Source organism: Mesoplodon mirus, assembly GCF_964341445.2.
Source record: "Mesoplodon mirus genome assembly, chromosome: 1".
Classification (NCBI taxonomy): Eukaryota; Metazoa; Chordata; class Mammalia; order Artiodactyla; family Ziphiidae; genus Mesoplodon; species Mesoplodon mirus.
This window is the reverse complement of record NC_138976.1, coordinates 82,298,736-82,316,160: the sequence shown is the minus strand read 5'-3', so window position 1 is coordinate 82,316,160 and position 17,425 is coordinate 82,298,736. Positions and strand designations below refer to the sequence as shown.

Here is a 17,425-nt window from a genome sequence, read left to right as displayed (position 1 = left end):
ATAAAGTAATATGTAGTCTTATAAGAAAGCCAAATAGTGAAAAATGGAATAAATTGAAATATAAAAGTCTTTGAGGTTTACCCATCCCATCTTGTTCTTAGAAATAACCACTATTCAAAGTTGATTGAACTGGCAAAAGTTTGATCATTTTTGGAGATGAGTGATGGACACATTGGGATCCATTATATCATTCTGTTTTCTTTTAGATATGTTGGAAAATTTCCAAGATTAAAAGTTAGTTTCTTGAAGACTACTACTTATTATTATTTTTTAATTACCAAAAGCCTTTAGGTAACTTTTTAACTGGGAGAAGATGCTCTCACCATATTTGTGTTACTTTTATTTAAAGTCCAAGCTTCTGGCTTGGCCTTGAACTAAGCAAGCCTGAGTCAAAGAAGAGAGAATAGCTAGTGCAAGTAACAAATGTATGTGGTAATTGAAAGACTTGTGTCTGGTAATCAGAATTGCTGATGGGGTGCCTTTGTAACAATTTGATATTGTTTGTCATCTGAAATAGGCTCAAGACAAGGAGTGCCCGTGGTGGGGCTGGTGGTGGAAGGTGGTCCCAATGTTATCCTCTCAGTGTGGGAGATTGTGAAGGACAAAGATCCAGTGGTGGTGTGTGAAGGCACAGGCAGGGCTGCCGACCTCTTGGCCTTCACCCACAAACACTTTGCAGATGAAGGGTGAGTTGTTGAGTCTTCATTTCTGAAAGTATGCTCTTTATTCTTCCATTTTGGTTCTTTAATTTCTGCTTTCATGTAGGCCGGATATCCTTAGAGGACAGAGACTGGAATTCTCTGGATATCTTAGAGGACAGAGGTTGAGACTGGAATTCATTTTTCAGTGGTTTTTGTATTTATTAAGCAACACCAAAATGCCCTCCAGTGATGCAAGTTGCTATTAGCTTACCTGAAGAATGTCCGGCCTCTAACAAGGACCTTGAGCCCTGTCTGAGCTTAGGAAAAAAGGATTTCCAGGGGGAGTGAGGGAGGAGACCACTGTGGCCCCAGATCACCTTTAAATTCAATTGCTGTTAGTAAAAATAGCAGAAATTGGGGAAATCAACATCCTGACATTTTTGTCGCATATCTTGTACTTAGTTGAAGTTTTAACTCTTTCTCCTTTTTAAACAAGATGGTAGTTTTTCTCTATCCATCCCTATACACATGGTGATTCTTCCAATTTCAAAAGCGTGATATTTCTGCCAGGTGAGTAAATACAGTGCGTACAAACTGAAAGGTGGACCCCACTCATTTACTTAATAAATATTCATTCACTGCTTATTATTTCTCTCTGACAACTCTTATAGTTTCTCTCCCCTTTCAGCCCTGCTTCCACCCCGTACCCCCTTCCTCTTCTATTACACCTCTCTCTTTCGTTTTGCAGTGTCAGATTCTTTAAGAATATTACGCCCGTAATTTCTGGAGATTCACAGCCCCTTGGAAATCTATCAGCTCGAGAACCCTGCCCCAAGTGCATTCTTCCCAGGAGCATGGCAGATCAGTCCATCCTCTCTTTCAATTCAGCCTTCTCCTGGTGCTGCTGCTTCACTTTCCTTCCCATTCATTTATCTCTTGGCAGTACTGTCCTTAGAAACCTTCTCCATCACATGGGACAGACTCAGGGATGTTGTACTTGTACTGATGTTTCTGGCTTGTCCCCTTCTCTGCACTGTGTCAAGTCACGACCATTTCTCTCTCCCAGGACCCTGCGTCCTCAAGTGAAGGAGGAGATCATCTGCATGATTCAGAACACTTTCAACTTTAGTCTTAAGCAGTCCAAGCACCTTTTTCAAATTCTGATGGAGTGTATGGTGCACAGGGATTCTGTGAGTATGATGAGTTGATGACTCAACTGACTTAAAAAATGCTAATGTTCAACAATTGTGATATTTATTTTCACATTTTTTTTCATTTCTTACTTGATTATACATAGCTCTACAGAACTTGACCTTTAAGTTGAGTAAACGTGACTTCTTGTTTCCTCCCGCCCTCCAACCATGCTTCATATACCTGACCGTACCTGGGAAAAAGCACTTAGACAATATAACAGTATTACAGAAAAGTGATTGAATTTAGTGAAAATTACATGTAAATATTTTCAGAGGGTAAAGGAACAGCTCCATGTCTTAAATAAACTCAAGTCTGCTGGCTTAGATGACTCTATCACAGTATCCTCAGTATGTCCTATAGGAGATCATTGGAGATGCACTGGACAATGGAAATATGTGAATAAACTCTCAGATGGAAAATAGAGGCCACGAACTTTGGACTATGAACATAATATAGATTCAGGAAAAGATTTTAGTGTTTTAGGGTACTTTGATCAAAATTTTTATCAGTGATTTGGATAGTATATAACTGACAGTTACATTAAATATGCAGATATGTCATATCATAGTGATCTTTCCAGAATTTGAAGGCTGGACCAAATCATATAAGATTTTGGTAATATTAAAGCACCTTCCCTCAAAAAACCAATTGAACAAGTTCAGTCTAGACTAAGCATGGCTAAACAGATGTGAAAAACCCTTTGGGATTTTGGTTGACCTAGTAACAACGAAAATAACAACCATGTCTACAATTAATGGTGTGCTTTCCAATATATTTTTTCATGTGAAATAGCCCCATGAGTGAGTTCAATATGGCAGTGATTGTTTATTTCAGTTTCAGAGATAACGAAGCTGAAGCCAAGAGAATTTAAGTGATTTGCCCAGAGTCATGCAGTTATGAAATAGTAGAACTAAAACTGGAGCTCAGAGTTGAAATCTTGTGCATGGTCTACTACATTTTATGTTCCCCACAACAGTCAGTAGGTTAAGAAAAGGATATATTAAAGGGATCACCCTTATATTTGTCTCCTTCTGTCATCAAGGAGAGTAACCAAGGAGCGGTGTAATAATCAAGAGGGAACTAGAGAAGGCAGCTAAGGTTTTGCATGTTACAGAAAGGTTCTCAACTCCTGCACAGTTGAGCGTTGATTTTATTCAGGCACATGGGGGGTGCTGTTAGGTAGAGGGGCTATTAGCGTGAATTGTAGAAGAATTCTATCTTTATGAGACCTTAGAGATTATTTAGTGGGTTCCTCTCATCTTGTGGGTGAGGAACCTGAGATGCAGTGGTTTTAAGATATTTACCCAAGACTGACTAGTTAGTGGCATATCTGGGGCTAGAACTTGGCAATCTTGGCTCTTTTTTGTTGAACAGGTCCCTTTACTATATATTTTCATCTGCAAAGATTGAGGTACATTCCTTAACAGGAGAAGACCTTTTATAATCATAAATAATGCCCTTATTTATCTTAAAAAAATCAGTCACATGCAAGGATGCACTGGAGGCTTTGATGTTGTGAAGGCTTTCTTCACTGTCCATTGTACTTGCTCACTGGGTGCATTGTAATTGCCTCACTTATTTTATGACAAATCCTTGAGGATTCATTTCTCATTAAAAAGCAAAAGTCTTAGTTTCTAAAGCTAGGTGAACAGAAGGATCTCATTTCGTATTCTTTCAAAATGAGGAATGGTTTTCTTTACATGAGGAATTGACACTGAGTTTCTTTCCATTATAGCATGTGAATAGTAAATTAATGTAGTAATGTTCTTTCATGCATGTTTCCTCTAAGATACTTGGAATTTTTCAGTTTTTTTTAATCCCCTGAATGTGTACAATTCACCATTACCCTACTTAAAAGTTTTCTCTCTTATTAGTAAAAAAAAAAAAAAGAATTTTTTTTAAACTCTGTGTGATTTTTGACATTAATGATGAATGTTTCACTTAATTCATTAGCTCAAGAGCAAATCTTGTGGGTACTTTTGAAAGCATTTCTTTGCTAGTCCCCAAAATGTATGGCTTTCTGTTTTTCAACTGTTACAGATTACCATTTTTGATGCTGATTCTGAGGAGTCACAGGACCTTGATTTAGCAATCCTAACAGCTCTGCTAAAGGGTGAGTGTCTAAATAAGGTTACAATTGTTCCTCCTTCCCTCTTTTCACATTCTGTGGCACTTTGTGCTTTTTATGTTGATATCGTAAACAGAATATGTGATTCCTTTCTTTTACCCTAGGCACAAATTTATCAGCATCAGAACAATTAAATCTGGCAATGGCTTGGGACAGGATGGACATTGCCAAGAAACATATCCTAATGTATGGACAACATTGGAAGGTATAATGAAAATGAAGTTATTTGGAAGACCTGTGTCGTGTGTTGGTTTGTTAGGGAGGGACAAAAGAGAGAATTGGAGGAGAGATAGGTTGCTTTGGGGATGGATGTGGGGGTAGGGTAGCATCTCTGATGCTGGGTACACACCATTGCTGAGACATTTCTCTCATCTACTTTGCCTCCCTGAAAACATTTTTTCCTCTGGCTCTGCAGCCTAATTGAAGCTGACAAAGGAAGTCGGGGGAAAGACAGATGGAAGGATTTTTTATTTACTTTTTCAATGGGCAGATTTTTATATTGTTATTCAAAACTTAAAGTTTATCTTATTTTTTTGCATTAAAGTGTAATGCATGCTCACAAATAGGAATGAGTGAAAACAGAGAAAAGCAGGAAGAAGAAAGATTACTCGTAGTGTTAATGCTAATCACCGTTAACATTTCATTTTTAAAAAATTACAGTTGTGACCAGACCATAGGTCTATTAGTTTGGGGTTGAACTAATTTGTGCACATTGTTTAAAACATCAAATGGTACTAAAAAGCTACCAAAAAGACAGTAGTTCCCTGTCCTGCTAATCACTAGAGCCAAGCACTTTTGACATTTTTGGACTGTTCTGACATTTATAAATCTCCATATTTCTAAATAATAAGTCATATTGCTGTTTTCTGATTAATTTTGGAGAGCTCTTAACATTTCTGTCTGTGCCCTCCCTGCTGCAATCTGGACTGGTTGCCTGCTATTCCTGGTGCTGAGCTGTCATCCTTCGTCATCTTGGAGATTCCCTCCTTTGTTAGAACGCCTGTTTTCTGTATCCCCTGTTTTCCTCTTTCTTGGTTTACTCCTTTATTTGATGATGTGTAGCTTGCAGTAACTTCCTGAGAAAGGGAGTATGGGAGATAAAAATTTTGAGGCCTTATATGTTTGGATATATTTTAATTCAAGATGGAACTAATTTTCCTAGAGAATTTTGAATGCTTAGCTTCCAGCACCCAGCAGTACTGTTGAGAAGTAAAAATCGTTCTGTTTTCTGATCCTTTGTTTATGACCATTTCTTTCTTCTCTGGGAGTTTAAAAAAATCTTCTCTTGTTCCAGTGTTCTGAGATTTCACAATGATGTGCATCGTTAGGAGTCTTTATATCCATTACACTGGGCACTTGCTTTCAACTTGGCAATCATGTGTTTCCTTTCTGGGGAGTTTCCTCCCCTGTTTTCTCTGCTCTCATTCAGGAATTTTACCATTTAAATGTTAGACCTATGGACTGCTCCTCTAATCTTATCTTTTCCTCTTATCTTCTATATCTTTTCTTTGGTAGATTTCCTCAAGTTTAATTTTTCACGCCTTGTATGTAGCTTTTTGTTTCTGGTAGCATATTATTAATTCCTGAGAGCAAATTTGTTGTCTTTTTATTTTTTTAATTTTTATTTATTTATTTTCTTTTTGTGGACATATGTTTTTATTTCTCTACAAGTGAATTGCTGGGTCATAGGGAAGGTGTACATGTACCTTTTTTTAAATAGATCTTTATTGGAGTATAATTGCTTCTCAATACTGTGTTAGTTTCTGTTGCACAACAAAGTGAACCAGCCATATGCATATACATGCCCCCATATCCCCTCCCTCTTGAGCCTCCCTCCCACCCTCCCTATCCCACCCCTCTAGGTTATCGCAAAGCACCAAGCTGGTCTCCCTGTGCTACGCTGCTGCTTCCCACCAGCCGACTGTTTTCCATTTGGTAGTGTATATATGTCGATGCTACTCTCACTTCGCCCCAGCTTCGCCCTCCCACCCCGTGTCCTCAAGTCCATTTTCTATGTCTACCTCTTTATTCCTGCTCTGCAACTAGGTTCATCAGTACCATCGTTTGTTTTTAAATTCCATATATATGCGTTAGCATATGGTATTTGTTTTTCTCTTTCTGACTTACTTCACTCTGTATGACAGACCCTAGGTCTTAGCATCCTGAATATAATATGTTCTTTTGTTTTTTTTAAGCTATTAATGATAGTTCTTTTGAAGTTTTCTTCTTCCTGTATTGTCTGATTCCTCGTGGTTGACGTTTTTTGGTCTGTTTGTCCTGGACTCTTTGTTTAAGTGTGGAGGAAAGAAAGCTCATTAGAAATTCTGAGCCTGTAGATTTGGGCTTCACAGTAGGGTGATCTGGCTGTCCCCATTTGTTGGGGAACCTGAAGTGTTAGCATATTCATATATTTTCTTTTGTATTCATCACAATATCAGAGAGAAATCCTCCAATCTTCTGCTTAGAAGGTAAAGCCTTGTTCCTATTGTTACGGAAATCAATAGGGGAAGATGAGTGGGAAGGTCCCAATGTTAGCAATTTATGCTGTCAGAATTCTGTGGCATAGATTTTGTTTGGTTCTTGACTTTTTTCCAATTTCTAGGGACTTCCATTTTTTGGCTTTCTGGAGACTGCTAAGTCAATTACCATTTGACCATCTGCTTTTCAACTTCTAAAATGTTTCACTCTTGACCTCCTTGTTCTTGTGGATTCATTTCTTTAAAAAAAAACACAAAAAGACAAAAAAAACCCTTTACTATAATTTTAGTGGGGTTTTAGGTAGGAGTAAAAGTAGATGAGTGTGTTTAATTTGCCATTATACCCAGAAGTCGGGTATAGTTTAAATGGGAACATGCCAAGTTACCAAAAAAAAAAAAAAAAAAAAAAAAAGAAAAAGAAGCAGAAGGAAAAGAAGGAAGGGAAAGAAACCTTGGATTTTTATTAGAATTGCATTAAATTCAAACATTAATTTGGGAAGCATTGAGATCTTTACCACAGTCAATCTTCTCATCCAAGAACACATTTATTCAAGAGGTCTTTTATGCCTTCAGTTTACCATTTGTTATTTCTTCACTTAGGTCCTGAACATTTCTTAGTAAGATTGTATTTTATGATTATTTTGTCTGTATAGTTTTGAGTTCAAATACATGTAATTCTTTAGTTATTTATACTTTCTTAATTTCTCTGTATCTCTTACTTATTTCTGCCCTCTGAAGCCTGGCTCGCTAGAACAAGCAATGTTAGATGCTTTGGTGATGGATCGAGTGGATTTCGTGAAGCTCTTAATAGAATATGGCATGAACCTCCATCGCTTTCTTACCATCTCCCGACTGGAAGAGCTCTATAATACAGTGAGTACTGGAACATTTCATTAGTCACCTCCTTAAGATTTATTTATTAATTAGCTTAACACTTAGCTTAAACTATATCTTGAATGATCAAGTCTCCTTCAACGTTCATGTACAAAGATAACTTATAGAGAGACAGACTTTTCAACCAAAGAAGAAACTTTCTTACCAAATCCATTGTATCCTATAGTCATTTCTGTGTTTCCCATTTTAATTAATTATACAGAACAGAAGCATAAACTAATTTAAGAAAATAGGATAGTAAGACCATAATTAAAGCCAAAGATGTGAATAAGAACAAATTGCTTTTATTGAGTAATTAGAAGCATTTCAACCTAAGGACACTTAAAATTTTGTTCCTGCAATTTTCCTATGTAAACCTTTTATTGAAACGAGACTGGCTTATTCCTTGTAAAGACACCAGTTGCTTAAGCCAAGCACCCTTCTTGAGATGTCCTTCCTTGCCTTTGAATCTTACCCTTTCTTTAAAGCTCTGTTCAAGTCCTATCTTCTTGATTATTCCAATTCACATATTATAGTGCCCCTATAATACGGATTATTTGCCACTCTTTTGAACATACCTATCTTCATTATTGTTGGTTATTTTTAGTGTAAGTCCCACTCTCTTCTATTAGATTGTAAAAATTCTATGAAGAAAGTACTTCTATTCTTCATTGAATCCCTCAGTAGCTTGAATGAATGTAGTAAGTGTTCAATAAATATTCGTTGGTAGAATATAATTGTGTGATGAAATTTGTAATTGTGTGATTTATATGTAATAAAGGTTAGTTACAGATTAGTTAAAATTTATTTCTGCCTCTTGCCACACAAAGTTAATTAAGGCCTTACTTCCTAGATATATACATCTTGCATTGAAAAATATTTCAATCTAATCACATCTTCTCTTGGGAAATACCTTCCTTAGAATTAATTTGGCTTAAGTTTCATTACTAAAGATGTTGAAGAAAGTTTTCAGTATTCTGGATTATTTATGAATTCTGAAATAAAGGTTTTTTATTTCTCCTTAGCACATGGTAATTAAAAGGTAATTAAAATTCTTCCTTTTGTTCTTTATTACAGAAACAAGGACCAACCAATATGCTCTTGCATCATCTTGTCCAAGATGTAAAACAGGTAACCTAATTATGAAGGTGTACAAATTTCTTCTGGTATTGTCTTAGCTTTGTGGTGAAGTGTTACCAGATTTTGCTTTGTAAAATGTAGACTTGGATTTTCTAGTGAATTACCTACCTTCTTTACCTGTGACCGAACAATTTCATCACCAAACCACACTCATATTTTTTCTTGTAATTTGTGTTTTAAAAGATTTGACCCACCAAGTAAGTGGCATTAGCTAATAATTATTTTCTCTTATAAAACATGAATTGGAGACATAGAAACTTCCAAGCAGAATTTCAGCTTAACATGATACAACAATATTGCCAATGATGATAATAATACCTGCTGAAAATAGAGAAACTTCCTGGTTCTGTTATCTTTATTGAAGGACTGGTATGTGATTCCATTGTTTTTGTTCTTGTTTTGTCTATTAGTGATAACTCTGGGGCTCTCACTTCCTTGGTGAGTCTAAACATTGTTCTAGGGAACCAGGATGGATCCTACTGGTCTATACCTTTGCTAATATTTTGCTCATGGTATTCTCATTGAACTTTGAGTTAAGTCAGACTTAAAATCATCTCTGATCCCCCATTAGTTACCAGAACTTTCCAATTTAACAGACTTTTTTTGCCTTAATTCTGAAGTCTAATATCTTGATGGAGAGAGTGTGGGCTTTCTGATTATGTTGATTTGGTGGAAGTAAAAGGACTGGAGGAGGACATTTAGTTGGCAGATTAGCAGTAAGCAAAAGTGTCCATGCCAACGTAAATTTACCTTGCATTGATTTATGTTGGGTCAAATGATGTTCCTTAGATTATCTCCTTAAACTCTGATTCTGTCATGGTAAACTGAAGAAAAAGGAGTGAAATAGTTAGATATGTGTTTAACTAGCAGCAAAATGAGAGCATGATTTGTGTTCCTTGGAAAAAGTGAATTATGAATGTGAAAGAGAGAAATTAAATTATTTGCATTTATTTATATCTGTAACCTTATTTGTTGTTCAAAGCTTTGGGAACATTGTTCACAATCTGTTCATTTCAAAGATCTTGTTCAGCGCTCTGTGCCTTTAAAAGTGTGCTATGAATGGCAGCTCAGAAGTAACACTTATGAAGAGGCACTGTGGTGGCCTTTAAGGGGTCAGAGCAGTTTTCATTTGGCCTAGGCCCATGTGCTTGGAAACCCGCTACTCAGGCCCCTACCAGCCATGACGCTGGTCTTGGTACAGCCTCGAATTTTGAAATCTCATTTTGCTCTGCTGCTTCATGTTCCTTATTTCTATTTGTTGTACTTCCTTCCCTATTCTTGTTTTGTGTATGATCTGGTCAACACGGTGCAAAGTGTTACAGCCATTTCAATAGAGAAGCTTAAGATTTAACTTAGTGTTACTTTTGGACCCTCCAGCATATCCTCCAGTGATTATACTTTTGTTGTAGTGGTTCTGTCATTTCCAGCTAAAAACAATCTTTTGTACTCTCTTTAAATGTATTTTATTCTAAAGTGTGTATATGCATGAGAGACAAAAAGAGAGGAAATGAGCTCTTAAAAGCAGACATTCCATGTCTATGAAACTAAAAACATCTTAAGGCTAAGAATTTTTTCCCATTTGAACAACCAGGTTGTATCAGTAACTGCCATATTAAGTGATCAGTTGTTTTTGTTCTTGTTTTAGTTATTAGTGATAACTCATTTGTGAGTCTTAAGCATTGTTCTAGGGCTGAAGAGTGTGAGTCTCCCTCTTTGCAGTTTATTTGGTTATGTTCTAGTGACATGGCAAAAGAGATAGAAAAAGAGAACTGACAGTTACGTGTTACATGTTTTTGTTTCAGCATGCCCTTCTCTCAGGCTACAGAATAACGCTGATTGACATTGGACTGGTGATAGAATACCTTATTGGTAGAGCATATCGCAGCAGCTATACCAGAAAAAATTTCAGAGCCCTCTACAGCAACCTCTACAGAAAACATAAGGTAGCATAATTGAAAAGTACCCTAGTAAAATTAAGGATTCCTAGGAGTTATACTTTTAGAAAAATGGCTCGGGACGTTTAGATGGGAAGAGCTTCCAAAATGGACATGCTATTTATCGACATTTATTGAATGTCTGCTGCATGTAAATTACTGTGCTAAGTGCCGGCATGCTGGCCTGGGATGGATATAAAGATCAGGAGTTTAGAAACTTTTAGAGGAAACAGATTTATGAATAACTAGCCACAGTACAAAACAGGATATAATATGTGCCGTATTGACACAGAAGTATGTGGTGAGAAGGGTTAGAGGGAGAGATGACCGGTTCTTTCCTTATCTTTCTTTACCTTTTGAAAATACAGAAGTGGAAAGCTTAATAGGATTATATCTATAACTCATAATAGTACATAGCCTGGAGATGACAAACTTGGAACAAGTCTCTAGGGGTTATATTGGAAGATGCATGCAGAATGTACCATGTGAAAATACATATTATACGTATTTTATTTTCCATCATATTTTTGAAAGTCTAGGAATGTAAAATTAGAGTTGCTGGTTAGTTGATTAGCAGAGAAAACATTGCTTGTTTCTTAAAATTGCCAGTACAGATCAGTACACTGAAGAGCCTAGTTCTTATTAGGGGATAATGAAAGTGTTAGAAAAGGTAGTTTGGGGCATTTTTGGCTGAGAGAAGAGCGGGAACAGTTAAAGGCACAGTGCTGTGGACACCATGGTATGGTTTTGCCGTGACAAGAAGACCTTTGTCACTGGACAAGTGCCAGAAGGTTGTGAGGGATGACACTGGAAAGTTACTTTGGGATAAGATCACATGAAGAGTCTAGAATATCAAGCAACTTTTTTTTTTTTTTTTTTTGCGGTACACGGGCCTCTCACCGTTGTGGCCTCTCCCGTTGCGGAGCACAGGCTCCGGACGCGCAGGCTCAGTGGCCATGGCTCACGGGCCCAGCCGCTCCGCGGCATGTGGGATCTTCCCGGACTGGAGCACGAGCCTGTGTCCCCTGCACCAGCAGGCGGACTCTCAACCACCGTGCCACCAGGGAAGCCCTCAAGCTACTTTTGACCTTTATTTTTAAAGAATGAGGTGAAGTGAAAACCCAACTTGGCTTTAAGGAATGAGAAAACAAAACAAAAGAAACCCAACTCTCAAAGAGAAAATGTTCTTTATTGGCATTTCACAGGCATAGGGATACACTTGAGGTATCAATGCCTTCATGTAAACAAAATATGCCTTGCTATGAGATTACCAGTGGCAGGTATAGGACTTACTGTGACCTTGGTGCAGCCCAGTGGGGAGCATGCTAGGCAGGTTCCTCTAATGCCCTTTCTGGAAATGGGTAGGAAATTGCCCATTTCTCTAATTATTTTCTAGTGAAGGAGTACAGAGTTGTGTTTCCTAGTAAATTAGATCATAGCAGTTAACAAATACATGGTTTGGAGTCGGAGAGATCTGGGACTGAATCTTAGTTTTGTTCATTAGTAACTGTGTAATCTCGAGTGAGAAACTTAACCTCTCTGTGTGTCAGTTTCCTTATCTTTAAAATGGGAATAATATAATACCCCTTTCATAAACTTATCAAAAGGATTAAATAAAATAATACCTAGAATACCCAGGAAAACCCATATTCCTGGTACATAGAGGGTATAGAGTAGCTTAATACTAATAGTCATTATTAGTATTACTAGTGATACTATTAATTCTATATCACAGTAATAATAATGATAATAATTTGAGTAGTTTCTTTAAAAAGTTGGACCCCATTACTTCTACATCTAATTTATATCTGTAAAACACAAACTAAAAATAAATAAATAAAGTACAAATAAAATAAATAAATAAATATTAATAAATAAGTAAAATAAAGTTCAAAGTTCCCAATACGGTTTGTATTGGAAATTTTATGTCAGTCCCTTTAAGAATGCTCTCGTTGGTTTTTGTTTTTCATTGATGAAAGCTTCATGCTGCCAAGCAATTAATTATGTTGTTATTGGGCCTAGCCACTGGAATTCCAGTAGTGATATAACACCTGGAAAAATTCCGTAACTTTCTAACTGAAGCTTAACCTTGGAGCTGTTTGTGAATGGGAACTTTTTCTTATCAGAACTGTGAATCTTTATTGCCTATTCTGAACTTGTTTCAGGTATAGAACATCGATTGATTCTAATGGAATTTCCACAGAGAAAAGGAATGCAGATATATGATAGGGAGCAAAAGGACACGTTCTCTAAGATGTTAGGAAATAAAAGTGTGCTTAGTAAGAAGGGGATCCTGAGAGGCTCTTGTTGGAGGAGTAATTAATTACTAATCTTGGATGAGAGACAGAACCATTGGTTATTTGATAGGACACAATATTATATTTGGTTTTATTGTTGTCTAGAAATAAAATGTTAATTGTTACCACTATAATCATCTTTTTCCCTTTTTGTTTTATTTTAAAAATAAAATAACATATTCCAGCAAGTGACCACTTTTGCTCAAAGCCCTCCCCAGCCCCCTCTTCACCGAAGATGCCGCTCAGGAAATAGAAATGAATCTGCAGAAAGCACACTGCATTACCAGTTCATTAGAACTGCCCAACCTTACAAAGTCAAGGTACCAGTTACTTATTTTAGATTTGAAAAGAAAATTGTCCTTAAAGACTGAGATCTTTTCTTCATTTAAAGTTTGAGAATGGGGGATACAAATAGAGGGATCATTTACAGGTACTATAAACAGATGGCACAAGTCAAAAGCATAATACAGGTGTTCTCTAACAGTGGTGAGCAAACGCCCAGGACAAGCAAGTAAATGATTTGCCAGGGCTGGCACCTCAGGCTGCCTTCCTTGTTCCTACCTCTACCATGTCCAGATGTTGACTCAGGAAGGCAGTCCATGGGATGGTACTAAAAAATAGAATCATTAGCCCAACGTTGCACCCTCCTCCTCTTTTCCCCAAGGCTAATTGGAGGTGACTGTTTTCTTCTGCTTTCTTTTCTCTGACACTGTCCTCTTGCATCTTCTTTTCTCCCTTTTGAAGCTTTCTAAAAAATAATTTTGGCCTAATGTTACAGTATAACAATGATAATGTATTTATGACTGTGTGTGTGCATGTGAGCGCGTGTGAGCAGTATTATGCCCCCCTCCCTTTACTACCTCAATCCCACTTTCCTCTGGGGGTGAATGCTTTTGTTTAAGAGTTTCCATATAAATGGTTCCTATGTTGGCTGAAAGAGGTTTGCTTTTTATAGCTCTTAAAATGAAAAGATATTTCATAAAATTACCGTTGGTCATAATCAATGAACATAAATTCCCTTCATTTATAGAAATAGAGGAAGCTTGTTACTATTTTTGCTATGATCTCCTTTAATTAAAAAGAATAAGCTGGGACGAAGTGAGAGAGTGGCATTCACATATATATGCTACCAAATGTAAAATAGATAGCTAGTGGGAAGCAGCCGCATAGCACACAGAGATCAGCTCAGTGCTTTATGACCACCTAGAGGGGTGGGATAGGGAGGGTGGGAGGGAGATACAAGACAGAGGAGATATGGGGATGTATGTATATGTATAGCTGATTCACTTTGTTATAAAGCAGAAACTAACACACCATTGTAAAGCAATTATACTCCAATAAAGATGTTAAAAAAAAAGAATAATTATTGAATCTTGTTATTTGCCAGGCAGTATTTTGGGCACTTGGTTGAATTTGAGATGCAGGTGTGTTGGAGAAGCTGTAATTATGACTGAGAAATGGTCCCACCCTCCCTCCCAAAGTAATAACCACAGTGCAGTATGATGAGCATCGAGAGAGAGATACATACAAAGTGATATAGAAGACTATGGGGGTTAGAGAATGGTTTTTGAGATGAGCTGTAAAAGGTGTTTTTACCAGGTAGAGAATAGTATTTCATTATTACTTATTACCATCACTAGGGGAATATAGTCAGAATAAAGGAAAGCAAAATTAAAACCAATCTATTTGTATGAATGTTGGCAACACTAGTGCCATATTTCTAGGAGGAAGATAATGAATCTATTTGTAAGGTGAGGTTAGAGGTTTTTTTTTTTAATAGTTATCATTTATCTAATATGTTATTTCAGCCCATTCCTTGATAAATTGAAAATTGTTGTATAGTTAGTGGCTCTATTCCAAAGGTATAGTGTTTTAAGTTGTGTTAAGTGCACTTAAGGTATCTCAGCCTAGGGACCCTGGAATTATTAGATGCAACAAGAAATGGATTAAAAAAGGCCAAAATTTTGGTTTCTGATTTATAAAGTTCTATTATTATTTCCATCTCTTTTCGGTGATTTAAAAATATTTTTAAGATACCCGATGTGTTTTGTCAGGTAGAACATCATGCATTTGAGTATTTGGACGCCCATTCCTATTTTGTATTCTAACAGGAAAAGTCTGTAGCCCTTCATAAATCAAGGAGGAAGTCAAAAGAAGAACAAAATATATCAGATGACCCTGACTCTACTGGCTTTATTTATCCTTATAACGACCTGCTGGTTTGGGCTGTGCTAATGAAAAGGCAGAAGATGGCCATGTTCTTCTGGCAGCACGGAGAGGAGGCCACAGTCAAGGCAGTAATTGCTTGTATACTCTACCGAGCAATGGCCCGGGAAGCCAAGGAGAGCAACATGGTTGATGATGCCTCAGAAGAGCTGAAAAATTACTCAAAGTAGGAGTTCTCCCTTTACCTAATATTAACATCGACAGTTCTTAGAATGGTTAGACACATTTATCTCCCTCAACTTAGAACTTGTAAGATGAGTGGACTTATAGCCATGTGTTTCATGGACTCTCCCATAAATAAGGGTCTTGAGGTATTTTAAGGACTAAAAGGAAGAGAGGTGGCATTCAAGTCAGGAGACTTGGGTTCTAGTCCTAGTCCAGCTCTTTACTAATTGTCAAATCACTTGACCAGATTTCGGGACTTTAGTTTCTTAACTATAAAATGTTCAATGAATGATTTTGGAAGTCCCTCCTAACTCTCAAACTCTTTGATACTAAGTTATAGTAAAATTTGTTCTTTAAGTGCAGCTCAGGCAGGAAAACAAATAAATATATATTAAATTACCAGAGAGTGATGGTAGAAGATAGAAAAGTTAGAAATGTTTTGGTTTTTTGATTTACTGAAGCATTATAGTAGTGGGGAAAGAAAGCAAGCTAGAGTTAATAGAAACTAATTTATCATTTTGATTTAAAAAATTCCAGAGAATGACAGTGTCTACTTTTTAGAGAAAACAACCTCCAAGAAGATCACCTGGGGGTGTCTCCAGTTCTAGTTTCTTACTTAAGTCATCTGTGTATTTTGTAAAATCTTTAAATTTATTTATTTATTTATTTATTGGCTGTGTTGGGTGTTTGTTGCTGTGCACGGGCATTCTCTAGTTGCCGTGAGCGGGGGCTACTCTTCGTTGTGGTGCGCGGGCTCTAGGCGCGCAGGCTTCAGTAGTTGTCATGCGGGCTCAGTAGTTGTGGCGCACGGGCTTAGTTGCTTTGTGGCATGTGGGATCTTCCCGATCCAGGGCTCAAACCTGTTTGAGCCTGCATTGGCAGGCAGATTCTTAACCAATGCGCCACCAGGGAAGTCCCTAAAATCTTTTTTTTTTTTTTTTCGGATACGCGGGCCTCTCACTGACGTGGCCTCTCCCATTGCGGAGCACAGGCCCCGGACGCAGCCAGCGGCCATGGCTCACGGGCCCAGCCACTCCATGGCATGTGGGATCTTCCCGGACTGGGGCACGAACCCGTGTCCCCTGCATCGGCAGGCGGACTCTTAACCACTGGGCCACCAGGAAGCCCCCTAAAATCTTAAAAAAAAAAAAAAAAAAAAAGGAGTGGCGGAGGGAGTTTCCACAGTTTTTCCTTAAATGCTAGTTCAGTTTTTGAACAATCTTTTCTGTCAAAACATTCTTTATTAGGTACTATCAGGGAGCCCCACATCAAGCCATACACAACTTGCTTTGTGGCGTGGATTCACTTCTCCCCATGGATAGCTCAGGCACTCCTGGTGGAAACCCTCTAGTTGTGTTCTTTTAAGAAAGGGAGAACAATCCATTTCCTGAGCAGCAATCCCTTTTAAACAGCTTCTGCATTTTACTGTTCCCTCTTTTGTCTTGGTCTTTTCTGAGTCTCATATCTAATCTTTTTTAATGTTTCTGGGGCTCTCACCTGCATTTATTTTTGCCACTCACCACTGTGTCATTGCAGACAGTTTGGCCAGCTTGCCCTGGATGTGTTGGAGAAGGCATTCAAACAGAATGAAAGAATGGCCATGAAACTGTTGACCTATGAACTCAAGAACTGGAGCAATTCTACCTGTTTAAAACTGGCTGTTTCTGGAGGGTTGAGGCCCTTTGTTTCACATACTTGTACCCAAATGCTACTGACAGATATGTGGATGGGGCGTCTGAAAATGAGGAAAAACTCTTGGTTAAAGGTATATTTACTTGCTTTATAGAGTTTAACGTTAGTTTAGTCTATACTCTTGCGGTCTATACTCTTGAGTTCATTTTCCCCTTGCTCCAGAAGATTACCTTCAGGAAAACTAGTTAATGTCTTTGATTCTCACAGATGAGCTGAGATCTTCACAGTGGAACCTCTGACAATTACGCTATCTCCCACTACCACAGTTTCTTTTAAAAAATGGGCATAATTGTGCCAGCTCCATCCATCACAAAGGCATACTCATGAGAAGCTGGTTAGAAGAAATTAAAAGCATGTACAAACATAAACAAGATTTCGTTATTAGTAAACACCATTGCCTCTGATAATTATAACAGAAGTATATGAGACTTTTTAGTGAAAATTTTCTCAGCTTAAAAATACTAACTCATGGTAAACTAAATAAAATTAGCAATTTCTGTTGTGTTCATCTAATGTGATGTTTCAGGAAATAAATGGCTATTTTATAAAGCTGCCCTCAAACACATTTGTTCACACCACTAACTATCTCCAAATTTTGTATTCCATTATGGTTTAGCCTCATCTTTCACCTTGAATTATCAAGAGTAATTTAGTTAAT

At 37.4% G+C, this 17,425-nt stretch overlaps 1 protein-coding gene across 1 annotated transcript in view; it reads left to right on the top strand.

The window, feature by feature from the left end:
- The window catches only part of TRPM6 (transient receptor potential cation channel subfamily M member 6), a 140,091-nt gene that overhangs the window by 54,929 nt on the left and 67,737 nt on the right, over positions 1-17,425 (top strand). The window contains 10 exon segments of the mRNA XM_082628121.1: positions 518-686; positions 1,708-1,831; positions 3,876-3,948; positions 4,068-4,168; positions 7,179-7,313; positions 8,391-8,444; positions 10,256-10,396; positions 12,870-13,004; positions 14,796-15,076; positions 16,612-16,840. Of these exon segments, the coding sequence (XP_082484247.1) occupies positions 518-686; positions 1,708-1,831; positions 3,876-3,948; positions 4,068-4,168; positions 7,179-7,313; positions 8,391-8,444; positions 10,256-10,396; positions 12,870-13,004; positions 14,796-15,076; positions 16,612-16,840 (1,442 nt within the window).